This window comes from Oryctolagus cuniculus, chromosome 3 (assembly GCF_964237555.1).
Source record: "Oryctolagus cuniculus chromosome 3, mOryCun1.1, whole genome shotgun sequence".
Classification (NCBI taxonomy): Eukaryota; Metazoa; Chordata; class Mammalia; order Lagomorpha; family Leporidae; genus Oryctolagus; species Oryctolagus cuniculus.
Window position 1 is genome coordinate 53,616,326 of NC_091434.1, and position 14,001 is coordinate 53,630,326.

At 43.4% G+C, this 14,001-nt stretch overlaps 1 protein-coding gene across 2 annotated transcripts in view; it reads right to left on the bottom strand.

Moving 5' to 3' along the window:
- FAM171B (family with sequence similarity 171 member B) overlaps positions 1–10,343 on the bottom strand; it is a 77,809-nt gene extending 67,466 nt beyond the window's left edge. The window contains exon 1 of one of the 2 annotated variants that reach the window (XM_002712331.5): positions 9,954–10,343. In XM_002712331.5, the coding sequence (XP_002712377.1) occupies positions 9,954–10,176 (223 nt within the window). In that variant the 5' untranslated portion in view covers positions 10,177–10,343. The remainder of the gene's footprint in view (positions 1–9,953) is intronic. The other variant, XM_051849371.2, reaches the window with a different exon arrangement.
- Between the last annotated feature and the right edge of the window lie 3,658 nt (positions 10,344–14,001).

The following is a 14,001-nucleotide window of genomic DNA, read 5'->3' on the forward strand; positions in this document are numbered from 1 at the left end:
GAGAAGCTTCTGTACTGCAAAAGAAACATTCGGGAAAGTAAAGAGGCAACCGACAGAATGAGAGAAATTGTTTGCAAACAATGTAACTGATAAAGGATTAATAATCAGAATATATAAAGAGATCAAGAAACTCCACAACAAAACAAAAACCCAGTTAAGAGATGGGCACATGAGAGCAATTTAGACATGGAAAGCCAAGACACTGTGGCAAAAAATATCCTACATTAAGGATCTCTGTGAGCAAGACCCCAGTGGAAAGAAGGGGCCATCAAAGAAAGATGTACTTTTCTCTGAAGGGAGGAGAGAACCTCCAATTTGCTTATGGCCTGGTCTAAATAAGATCAGAGTTTGTGGTCACAAAAGGCTTCCATAGCTTTGGCAGCTCATGGCAACAGCCTCAGGTGATTACTAACATTATAAATAAGAATGCTAATTGTTAAATTAACAACAGAAGTCACTGTGCACTTACTCTCCATGTAGGATCTCTGTCCTTAATGAGTTGTACTATGAGAATTAACTGCAAAACTTATTCTCAAACAGTACTTTTTACATTTGTGTGTGTGTGCGCGCGCACGCAAACTGTTGAAATCTTTACTTAGTATAGGGTTGGTCTTCTGTATAAAAGTTAAATAAAAATGAATCTTAATGAAGAATGGGATGGGAGAGGGAGGTGGTGGTGGCACAGGACCACTATATTCCTAAAATTGTACTTATGAAAATTGTATTCGTTAAATAAAAACTTTAAAATAAAAGAGATGGGCAAAGGACATAAACATACTTTTTTAAATTTTTTTAAAGATTTTTTATTTTATTTGGAAGTCAGAGTTACAGAGAAGAGAGGCAGAGAGAGAGAGAGAGAGAGACAGAGAGAGAGAGAGAGAGAGAGAGAGAGAGAAGTCTTCCATCCATTGGTTCACTCCCTAATTGGTCACAATTGCTGGAGCTGCGCTGATCTGAAGCCAGGGGCCAGGAGCTTCTTCTGGGTCTCCCATGTGGGTGGCAGGACCCAAGGATTTGGGCCATCTTGTACTGCTTTCCCAGGCCATGGCAGAGAGCTGGTTCAGAAGTTGAGCAGCCAGGTCTCAAACCAGCACCCATATTGTATGCCAGCACTTCAGGCCAGGGCATTAACCCACTGCTCCACAGCGCCAGCCCCTAACCAGACATTTTTCAAAAGAAGAAATCCAAATGGCCAACATTCCCATGAAAAAATGTTCAGGATAACTAGCTGTCAGGGAAATGTAAATCAAAGCCACAATGAGGTTTTACCTCACCCCATTTAGAACGGCTTTCATACAGAAATCAGCAAACAACAAATGCTGGTGAGGATGTAGGGGTAAGGTATCCTAATCCACTGTTGGTGGGAATGCAAACTGGTAATACTAATATGGAAATCAGTTTGGAGATACCTCAGAAATCTGAATACAGACCTACTATATGACCTGCCACCCCACTTCTGGGAATTTACCCAAGACAAATGAAATCAGCAAATAAAACAGTTATTTGCACTCCCATGTTTATTGAAACTCAACTCACCAATAGCTAAGACATGGAATTAACCTAAATACCCATCAACTGCAGACTGGATGAAGAAATTATGGGACATTTACTCTATGGAATACTACACAGCAGTAAAAAAAATGAAATCCAGTCATTTGCAACAAAATGGATGAATCTAGAAAACATCATACTTAGTGAAATAAGCCAGTCCCCAAGGGACAAAACCATGTTCTCCCTGATCTGTGATAACTAATAGAGCATCTAAAAGAAAATGTGTAGAAGTGAAATTGACACTTTGAGAAGCAATGACTTGAACAGCCCTTGTCTTGACTGTCGAGGAACAGTTTTTCTTTTCTTTTTATTCTTAATGGAGAATGGGACTGGGAATGGGAGAGGGAGGAAGCGGTGGGGTGGGAGTGGGATAGGAGGACAGGTATGATGGGAAGAATCACTATATTCCTAAAGTTGTACTTGTGAAATTTGTACTCATTATATAAATGTGTTTTTTGGAGAAAAAATACAAATAAGTGGATGTATTTTTTTAGATTCATGTCCACAAATTGAATTAATCATAATGCTTGTTTCATGACTCTTTCTAATCATTGATCATGGTTAATTTACTGAGTTACATTTTCAAGGGGCTGGCGCTGTGGCATAGCGGGTAAGGCTGCCACTTGCAGTGCTGGCATCCCATTGAATCCCAGCTGCTCCACTTCCGTTCCAGCTCTCTGCTATGGCCTGAGAAAGCAGCAGAAGATGGCTCAAGTGCTTGGGCCCCTGCACCGACATGGGAGACCTGGAAGAAGCTCCTGGCTCCTGGCTTCCAATCAGCCCAGCTCCAGCTGTTGCAGCCATTTGGGGAATGAACCAGCAGACAGAAGACACCTCTCTCTCTCTCTCATTGCCTCTGCCTCTATCTCTCTGTAACTCTACCTTTCAAATAAATAAATCTTTAAAATCAAATTGTTAAAGAAATTTCATTATACTTATTATTCCTGGTGACATGTTTCCCCTCACACAAAAGTATTGTCTCCTTCTATTTCATGTTTATAGTTAATTGCTTTTCTTTTGGTATTCTTGTCTAAGTCACCCAGACATTTATAAATATCCCTACTCATGCCAATATGAAAGATCAGTAGCAGTATGTTTAAGTTTTAAAGAACCACAATCCATTTAACTATTCTGAGACATATTTAGACAGATTAATTTTTCTTATTTCTTTCTTCTTTTTCTAGCTTATTTTTTACTCTCTCCCAGAACCTAGGGAAGCAGACAAGGGTAGAATGGTTCATAAAATCCAGAGTCACAAAATCTAGGAACGCTGCAGTCTCTGCACAAGTCCTGGCTATAGTTAACACTGTAGGAAAAAAAAAAATCATCTACCCTGTTGGTATCATATTTCTATAATAAAAGAACCAAGAAGCAGGTAGATGGGAATAAAACCATGAATGCTGGTTTTTTCTTGGAAAAATGAAAGGATATGGAATTTCACGACATTCCTGGAGCACTTAGGCCAAATATAAGCTGGGGACTTTACATCAGCCCTGAATTTAAAAGGGACCAAATCACCAGGTTCCAACTGGTCAACTGGGCCACTTAAAGCCCAACTAGTCCTTAGATATGAATTGTTTTTGCTTAGCCAAGTGAGGGTTCTAAATGTCAACAGAGCTAACAAGTGAATTAAAAATGCATGGCTTATAAATAATGTTTCTTTACTGAACAGGGACAAAACTGAACTAATAACTGATAACCCTGGAAAGTGTTTACATTGTAAATTATTCCCTAAGTTGCTGTAATACAGAAATTTGCTTCAGGAAAAAAATATTACATTAAATATAAACAAAAATCTTCCCCCTTTATAAGTGAAATTCCTTTTAAATATTAACTTCTAGGCAAGACATAGAACCTTAATTTGGAGGCTCAGCATTATCAAGTAAAGGTTTGAAGAGCCACAGTACATCACTAGGGCACTGTGCAGCCCTGGTTTGCTGAGGTGCATGTGACATTAGTAATGATGGAAAATGACTTTCATTTCATTTACACCAACTATCCCACATGAAATTACACTCAGAGTCATTTGGTCATTTTAGAACCAACTGAATTTGGTCTTTATTGCCAGACATCATCAACAAGTTTTTAAGAAAATGACCTAGTTGCTATGAAAAGAGCATTCATTAAAAATAATTCAAAAAGCACAGAATCTTCCATATCTTGGATAGACTGCGTTTACACAAAAGGCCAATTAATTAGGCATCTCCATGGGTGGACATTTGCTGTAGTTAAGACATTGCTTGGGATGCCCATATCCAAAACTGGAGTGCCCAGATTCAAGTCCCAGCTCCACTTCTGATTCCATCTTCTTGCTAATACACATACTGGGATACAGCGGCAGTGACTCAAATACTTGGGTTCCTGCCACCCGTATGTGAGACCCAGATGGAATTCCCAGCTTCTAGTTTCAGCCTGGCCCAGCTTGGTTGTCACGGACATCTGGAAATGAACCAGCAGATGGAAGATTTCTGTCTCTATCTCTCGATCTGCCTGTCTCTCCCTCCCTTGTAAATAAATAAATTTTTGTTAAAAAAGAGAAGCATCTTCCAAATAGAATATTCGAAGCAAACACAAGTTGTTTTCTTAAGCTTATATTTCACTATTATACATAGCCTCCACAGTTTTAGAGTCTTTCAGGTAAGTATCCCAAAGCACATATTTTACCAAGATCAGATGGAAAATAGTGTATCCATTTCCTAGCTAAGGCAATCTGGACAAAAGGAAATTAAGAAACATTACACTAAGCCAAGTAAATTAATGACAACAAAACCTAGTCAGACAGACTTTGAAAAGGAATCAAGTTAAATATTTATATACTTGGGGGAAGAATTTTGTTTCAGGAAGATATTTGGTACAGTTTCTGTTAAGTCACATCAAGAACACTGTAAAACCACCACTAAAAATACTGGATTCAGATTTGACACAAACACATGTGTTTTTCAACCTGTAATCAACACCAAGAAATAGCTCCTTTGGAGCTATTAAAATCCTGGAAAGAAATCATAATTACCCCATCTGGGAATACGGCCGTTAAAGCATGAGTACTTTTAGATAGCACAGTTAATTTCTAATCACACTTTTCCTATTAATTTGCAAATTCCTTAAACAAAAGTAAATAAGTAAAGCTTTCATGAAGGACAGATTTAAACAGAGAATAAAACAGTGGTTACCAGAGGCAAGAGGAAATTGCTATAGGGCAGAGAGGCTGAGGAATACAGTTGTAATATTGTTCACTATATACCAGACATTTGCTAGGACAGGTTTTGGTGCTCTCATTATACACAAAAAGAGTCACTACAGGAGAGGATGCCTATGTTAAATTAGCTTGACTATAAGTATCCATTTCACTAGTTACAACATGAAAACATCATGTATTACAGGTTTTAAAACTGAATAAAAGTTTAAATAAACTAATTTGGAAGACATATAGAGTAATAATTTATAAAATTTTACAATTTTTAAGTAATCTTTTCTTTAAGTAAGGCAGGCACCAGAAACATAGAATGTGGGGAAAACAATTTACTTTTTAATTCCAAAAGTATGTCTTGAGGCTGACATTGTGGCACAGCAGGTAAAGCCACTGCCTGTGACACTGGCATCCCATATGGGAACCATTTCAAGTCCCAGCTGCTCCACTTCTGATACAGTTCTCTGCAATAGCCCAGGGAAAAGCAGCAGAAGATGGCCCAAGTGTCTGGGCCCCTGCCACCCATGTGGGAGATATGTATAATGCTCCCGGCTTTGGCCTAGCCATTTGAGAAATGAACCAACCGATGGAAGCGCAGCCCTCCATTCTCTAACTTTTTCAAATAAATCTTTTTATTAATTTTTTATTAGTATATCTTCTGGCCCAGACACTACACTCTTTCATCCTTTAATCAAGAAACAAGAAAACATGTCCACACAAAGATCTGGACATGAATGTAGCAGCTTCACTCACCACAGCTAAAACTGGAAACAATCCAAACAGCAACAGGAGACGCAACAAACTGCAATGTAATAGTACATACAATGGAAGACTACTTAGCAGTAAAAAGAAACACACTGAACGTGCCACCACACACACAACTATGAAAATTATACCACACTAAAGAAGTCATACACAATAGTACATACCACATGACTCCACTTTGTGAAGTTCTACAAATGCAATAATGAAAGCTATCAAAACAGCAGCTATTTCTAGGTGAAGGGAAAGGGAAGTAAGGGAAACTTCTGCAGATGTAAATGTGCTGAAACTTGATACAGGTGATAGTTTCATACAGGTGATGTACCCATTTGTCAAGGAGAGTGCAGTTAAGGGATGCACACTTCCATCTCCTGTACAGTATACCTCAAAACCAGAGCTAAAACAGAGAAATTCCACAGAGCAGAGACAAGCGGAAGCATTAGAGAAAGAGTAATGGCAGAATTTTTATAATTGTTAAAGCTACGTGAGGAGCACATGTTGTCATGTTTGCTCTCCATGTATCTGACATTTTCCAAAATAAGTTGAACAATACATGTCATTGAAATATACCATCAAAATGTTTCGTACCATAAAAAATCCCTCTCAAGCAGCTTTCTCTGGACCCAGGAGAGGTTCCTCAAGATCCACAGAGATCCTGTGTCTGTGCTTCACGTTGCAGATTTTAAATGGGCTCATTATCTTCTCCAGCTGCCCTGTCCCCACCCCAGCATATCTCCCATCTAATGGGCCAACAGGGTAAATATGATATGGGCTTGTCTCCACTACCACCAGACTCCAAAGTGATTCTCCTCTGGACCCTCAAATATTTATTTCTAGCAAATACCAGTGCAGATAGAGAAATCAGAGCTGATCTGTCCACTGCGGAAAGCAACTGATTTGACAGAGCCAAACCTTAGTCTGTCTTCATTCTCACTACTCCCAGAAGACAGTGTTTTTAGACGTTAATAAGAAAAACGAAAATGTGCTTTTTCTGAAATCTAGATTTTTAAAAATCTTCCAAGTTTTTTTTAAATCTCTCTTATTTTTCAGCAATATAAAGGAACAAACATTCATAATAAAATTCAAGGTATTTTAACTAAGGTATCAGTGGCAATTTCTCCACCATGTACTGATAAGACTCGGTCACATACCAGTCACTGAACAAACATGCCTTTGTTTTCTAAGTTTTTTTTTTTTTTTTTTCCGTAAGTCCAAAGAATCAGAAGCAACATAGAGACAAAGAATGACTTCAGACTCAATCACAGCTATTTAAAGGAATGGTGTGTTAATACTCTTCCAGCTCATAAGAGGATTGTAAGTACAGTTAGGTAAATATATTCTTGACAGAACCTAGTAAGCTCACTCAAGTATTTCTACCAGTCCTCTATAGTCAACATAAGATAAACACTAAAATTAAAGATCTAAAATGTACAAACTTTATAACCTCTACTTAGAAATCTTTATGTAAAATTTGTATACATATCCTGCTAAGTTCCAATGAAGAACTGCGCAAGACAGTAAATGGCCAATGCTCAGAAAGTGAAAGTGATCCTTGATGCTAACATATTCATTCATGCATCATTCATTCATCCAACAAATGGTTTAGTGTCCACTCATACCAGATATTCTTGTAGATGCTAAAGAAATGGCAATGAACAAGAATGCCCTCTTAGAGCTTACATTTCAGTACAAGGAGACAGACTGATCAAAAGGGCTGAAAATAAGAAGTACCATGGAGAATGAATCAGGTTACGGGTAGAAGGCTGTGGATACTGCTACTTAATACATTTGCTCAGAAAAAAGTCCCTCAATTACAGTGACATTTCAATAAACCTGAAGCCTACGGAGTTCCAAAATCCCAGGCACAAAAGTGCCAAGTGCAAAGGCCCAGCACCTGAACCCACTTCAGACTTAAAAAACCATCAGTGCAGCTACAGCAGAGTTAGGGTAAGGACTAAGATGGAAGGGAGGGGCATGATACAAATGACTCACACCCTCATGGGCTATTTTCAGGATGTGGGCATCAAGTGTGAGAGAGATGGGGAGCCACTGGAGGACTGAGCAGAAATGATCCTGTATATTTTATTGAAAGACTACTAACTGGGTAACCAGCATCCCCTATGGGCACCAGTTCAAGATCAAGGTGTTCCACTTTCCATTCAGCTCCCTGCTAATATGCCTGGGAAAGCAGCAGAGGATGGCCAAGTCCTTGGGCCCCTGCACCCACGTGGGAGACCCGGAGGAAGCTCCTGGCTCCTGGCTTCAGCCTGGCCTGGCCATCGCTGTGATTTGGGAAGTGAACCAACAGATGGAAAATCAATCTATCTCTCTTTCTCTCCCTTCTTCCCTTCCTCCCTCCTTCCCTCTCTCTCTCTTCCTCTCTCTGTGTAACTCTTTCAAGTAAATCAATCAATCTCTTAAAAAAAAAAAAGATTACTATCTGTGTGAGGACAGTAGGAGAACAAAGGATGAGACAGGAAGACCGGTTCAATTTCAACAAATCACAGTGCATGCCGAGGAATATTTTAACTTTATCTGTTTACAGGATGGTTTCATTATATGGATTGGATTGATATTTGAATAACTAAAATACCAGTCAACTGAACTTCTTGTTTGCCACTGGCTTGACTGATTAGTTTTTAAGAAATAAGAATCTCAGTACTTTTCAGGCTTTAGTAGTTCCTTCATGTAATCAACCTAATAGGTAAATAAAACAAAAATTGCTGATTTCCAAACAATCTTACTTTTCAAAGAATCCCTCAAAAAACTCAGAAAATATTGTAATTTGCATACTAAATACAAAAGGTTTCATATCATTGAAGTTATTCACAACCCTCATTCCAACATATACCATAGTAGTCAAAACCAATTTAACTAATATTTCTGAAAGCTAAATTGAATAATCATTTATTGCAAAGCATAAAACCTACCAACACTCTCCAAGACTTCAGTTGCATATTTGAACACAATCTCTGCATCTCCAGTTCCCTTAAGTTCAGTGAGCAGCATGTCCACCCATAGCCTCACCCAAACCACGCTGCTGTCACTTTAAGTTATTAGAAGCTATAGGAAAACCAGCGCACATCGCATACCTTTCAGGACTTCTGGCCATCCTTGAGTGCTATTAATTGGTTTAAGAGGGTATCAGAAACACATGCTTTCCTGCACACTTTGGTGATTCACCCCATGCTCAAAGCACTCTGATAAATTAAATCAGCCTGGCTGTGTCATGAATCACAGCTGGCATGCCTGAGTACTGCTCTTTGATGATGAGCAAGCAATACAAAACAAGATGCTGATTCCACTCTTCAGAATCTCATCTTCAGCCTCCTGTATAATGTTACTAGGCAGGATTTTAAAACACCAACAAATGTTACAATATAGTATGCCCTGGTTTTCAAAACCTAAGCCCACTTGCCAGAAAACTGATGGGTGTAGTTTTTTTTTTTTTTTTTTTTTTTTTTTTTTTTTTTTTTTTTTTTTTTTTCCCTTCCCAAATAATAGGCAGCATCTACAACAAGAAAGGCAACTGGGTAGGGAGGTGGGGAGACATTATTTAAATGGCTTATCCAGCTTTTTGATTACCAGGGAAGCTTTGGTGGGGCTGGGGCGCCCAATACGCAGAAATGGGGGGACTGATTAGCCACATATAACACAGGTGTGTTCTGCAGTGTCGAGCTCTGCTAAGTTCTTGAACAAGCAGGGTGCTCTCCCTCTCTGGGGGCAGACTCTGCTGTACCACCTTCACTCCAGACTCCACTCAACTGTCCCTCGCCGCTCCCTTTCCCTTCCCTCCAATTACAAACTCTGGCTTCATGTTGTCTCATTCTTATTGTATCGAAGGCATTTTTGTGTTTTGTCTTTTATTTGGTGGCGGGGAGGGGGAGGTTGCAAATTGCCTTAAACCCTTCCTGGCTTTCTGTTAGGTGGGCTTAGGTTTTGTAATACCAAGATCTCTTTCTCCAGGTCTAAATTTAAATATAGTAGGCGGGGAGAAACGTTGAAATGGGGTGTGTGGGTGTCTATGTCAAGATTCCTCCGTGTCTAGGAATGAGAAGGATTAAGAACAAAAATACAGAAATGCTAAGAGGATTTGAGGGTGTGTGTGTGTGTGTGTGTGTGTGTGTTTTCATTCCCAGGGCAAAGGGAAGCAATCAGGAAGGAAGGGAGAAGAGAAAGATCAACCGAGGCAGTCGCCCTCCCCCACCCCTTCGACCCCTCTCCAACCCACGGCACCGCCGGCGCTTCCCAGAAAGCTCATTACCCGGAGGGCAGATTCCCGATCCCAGAGCCAACGACCCAACGACCCAACACCCGGCAGGCAGGCAGGGCAGACAGAGGGATGAGGATGCGAAGGAACTGACGCGGGGAAGCAACCTGGCTGAGGAAGCCAGAGCGAAGGATGACATCGATGGCCGAGATGGAAAGGCAGGGCCGGGCTGCCGGGACCTACCTGGAACAGTCAAGGTAGAGGCTGCCCCGGGCACCCCTGGCCTCTCCTCCTCAGCCTCCTCCCGCTGCCTTTGCTGCTGCTGCTGCTGCTGCTGCTGGATTAGACTGAGGTCGGAGCGGCTGAGCTCGGCTCTGGCGGCCGCGGGGACCAGCCGCGCCTTCAGCAGCACCGCGGCCAGGCCGAGGAGCAGGGTGCAAGGGACGCGCCGGCAGAGCCTCGCCATGGCCGAGAGCCAGAGGGCCGCGGCGGCATATTGCGGGGCTCCGGGCTGCGGCGGGCGCCAGGGTTGCGGGCTCCCGGCGGCGCCCGCTCGCTCGCTCCCCCTCGCGCCGTCTGCGCGCACAGCCTCACGCCGAAGAGGAGGCCGCGCAGGCGGCGGGGGCGGAGGCAGCGGCCGCGGCGACTTCGCCTCCTCGCGCACGTGACGCGCGGGCTGGGGCGGGGCGAGCCGGGCACCCGCAGCCCCGCGCCGTCCGCCCGCCGCCGCGGGGCTGGCTGGAGAGCGCGGGGATGTCGGCGCTGCGATTCGGGAAGGCCTCCGAGGCCGGCCGAACAAGAAAGCAGAGCCGTTCTGGGGAACCTTCAGACCGGCCCCCCTCCCCACTGCTACTAAAGCAGCGGGAAAATGTGAAGAAAGTGGAAAAAAATTCCCGTCCCCCCCCCCCAGCAGACCCCCAGGTGGGACACGTTGATTATGCTCATCGCAACGCTTAATGTGGCAGCAACGGGTCAAAAAGCCAGGGTCTCCTAACCGGATAAGCTCTGCTGCATCCCAGCCATCATTGCTTACCTAGAAGTTCAACTATGGCTCTCCGGTTTTTGACTCTGCCTGAGTGGGAATCTCCTTCTATATCTTAAAATATTAATTGCATTTTGTCTAAGTGTAGCTGGGCTACACTTCGCATTTGTTCAAAAGAGATTTTGCTAAATACTAGGAGCCTTCTATACACGGGCATTTAGGTTCGTGGAACAAGTGAGGTACAATACTTGCTTGCTAAAAGCTCACCACCTGGGCAGAGGGTGCATATAAACAAATGTTAATCCAGGCAAGTGCTTGCAACTGGAGAAGCAGTACAGTGTCCCATGGTTGCACAGAATTGGGGGAAATTCATGTAGAAATAGAGTTGGGAAACACTGGGAAAGATGGGATTAAAAAAGAGTGACCATTCCACACATAGAAGGCAACCAACCCTCTAAAAAGTGCAGGGAGTGGTGTGTAGGTGGGCGCCTGCGCACACACGCTGACCTGAACATGTAAAACCCAGAGACCATGTTCTGTGCACACCGAAGAATGTGGCCCACGAACAAGCAGACAGAAAGCTAATTTTAGCCTTCCCTGGAAAAGGTGAAGAGACAAAAAATCCCTACACCTGACAGCCCGGCGGGCAACTTAATAAGGTCCTGAGAGCCCAGTCTGCATTCAGACTGGCGTATTTATGGACATGAGTATGGCTCCCCGTTTCCTCTCTCTGCCTCCCTCTTTTGGGAAAATCTGAGTGGAGGACTTCTGGATATGGAATTCTCCTAAATAAACCCCTCTGGACAATACTGGCCATCAGCGTTCTTATCGATTGGAGGAGCAAATGAGTCCTTCAGCCCAGAAAGGAAATTCATTGAATTTCCTTTTTCTTTTTTTTTTTTTTTAAAGATTTGTTTATTTACTTGAAAGGCAGAATTACAGAGACAGAGGGAGAGACAGAGCAAGTGAGCTTCCATCTGCTGGTTCACTCCCTTGATGGCCCCAACAACCCCGGTCTGGGCCAGGGCAAAGCCAGAAGCTCCCACCATGTGGGTGCAGAGGCCCAAGGACTTGGCCATCCTCTGCTGCTTTCCCATGCACATTAGCAGGGAGATGGATTGGAAGTGGAGCACCCAAGAATCAAACCGGTGCACATCTGGGATGCCGGCACTGCAGGCCATGGCTTTAACCTACTGAGCCACAGCACTGGCTCCAGTGAATTCTTTTTTTGATAAAGGACAGGCAAGGACACCTTGGGCTAGGGGAGTCAGACAAGAGGCGGGGTTCTACTTTCAGGATTTGCTACCTCATTCCATTGCACATAAGTTTATTTTCTTTAAAACTTCTCATTTTCTTCAGTCCCTCTTATATACACAGGCTAATATCTACCTAGCTGCCTTAACAGTAGCACAGTGAGCTTAGAACATTGTGGGCAGAGGAGGGACTGTGTTAAATGAAGTGGAGACCAGGTCATTAAAAACAATAACATGGGGATGGCTCTGTGGCATAGCAAGAAAGGCTGCCACATGCAGTGCCAGCATCCCCTATGGGTCCAGTTCAAGTCCTGGCTGCTCCACTTCCAATCCAGCTCTCTGCTATGGCTCTAGAAAGCAGTAGAAGATGACCCAAGTCCTTGGGCCCCTGCACGCTCAGGGGAAAACCTGGAGGAAGCACCAGGCTCCTGGCTTCAGATCGGCACAGGTCTAGCCATTGTGGCCAATTGGGGAATGAACCAGCAGATGGAAGACCTCTCTCTGCCTCTCCTTCTCTCTCTGTGTAACTCTTTCAAATAAAGAAATAAATTTTTAAAATAATAGTAATAAGAGCATTTCTGTGGTACCTGCTGTGTATCAGGGACTCAGCTCTTTATACATATTAACTCTTTTTTTTTTTCTGACAGGCAGAGTGGACAGTGAGAGAGAGAGACAGAGAGAAAGGTCTTCCTTTGCCGTTGGTTCACCCTCCAATGGCCGCTGCAGCCGGTGCACCGCGCTGATCCGATGGCAGGAGCCAGGTGCTTCTCCTGGTCTCCCATGGGGTGTAGGGCCCAAGCACTTGGGCCATCCTCCACTGCACTCCCTGGCCACAGCAGAGAGATGGCCTGGAAGAGGGGCAACCGGGACAGAATCTGGCGCCCCGACCGGGACTAGAACCCGGTGTGCCAGCGCCGCTAGGTGGAGGATTAGCCTAGTGAGCCGCGGTGCCGGCACATATTAACTCTTGTAATAAGCATGCTGTGCAAGAAAATGGAAACATACACAGTGGACAATGATGAAAAAATTGAGAGATCCAGTACCCGTTGTGCATTTTAAGAGGACCACTTTGATATCAGCGTGGAAGATGGATTAGAAGGTGGTAGATGAGACACAAAGTATTTAGGTGCCTCAGTTCAGAGACATTTGCAAAAACCCATGAGACTTCAAAGGCCTGGGAGACTTGAAAAGGAGAAGAGAAAGTGAGATATTAGCTTTTTCGAGGCTATTGGCTATTTGAGGCTAGAATCAACACAAATGCTTAGTCAAGGCTGTGGGATGGGGGACAGGGTGAGCTTGTCTGGTATGAAACACAAGTTGCCAGACTGAGATCTTGGGTAGCCCCCTATGACACTGTCCACATCAACTGGTGATGGATTGCAGGGTGGGTCTAGAGCAATGGGCCCCTGCTTGGTCAGTTGTAGTCTCCTAGTGCCACTGTATAACGTAAATCTCATCTGTAAATGTCCATTTACCATCGTAGTTGATTCAGTTGATTGAGTGGACAGTTGAGGAGATGAACTTGGGAAGGTGAAGTTATCAGGTTCCCGCACCTTTCACCCTTGCTCTTTCATCTCTGTGCTCCAGTATCTCAGTATCTCTATGGTAACTGGTGTCATGGTAACTGACAGGTCTACCTGCTTGGCTAGGTGCCCAGGGGTCTGTTTGACTCTGGTCCACTTTTTTGTACAAACCCATATAAGTAACTGAGGAGCATGACTAGATGCAGCAGCCTTGGATGTGTCGCTGTAGGTGGCTACCTGTGGCTGCATGTTAAATGTCCCTGGGTGTGTGTGTGTCCAACCACTGCTGGGACACAAAGGCCCCACTGCCCTTGGGGGGTTAGTGGCTGCTCCTTGTCCATGTCTCACTGCCACTGTGAGTAAAGAATCCACGGATCCCGGGCCCTACACCCCAGGCATGCAGTCCTTTTTTTTTTTTTTTTTTTTTTTTTTTTTTACCCTGCCATTCTTACATATATCCCTCCCAATATTTTCAACTTGCTGGAAAACAACAAGCTTCTCAGTTGTAGAAAGTTATTCTGGGGCCAGCACTG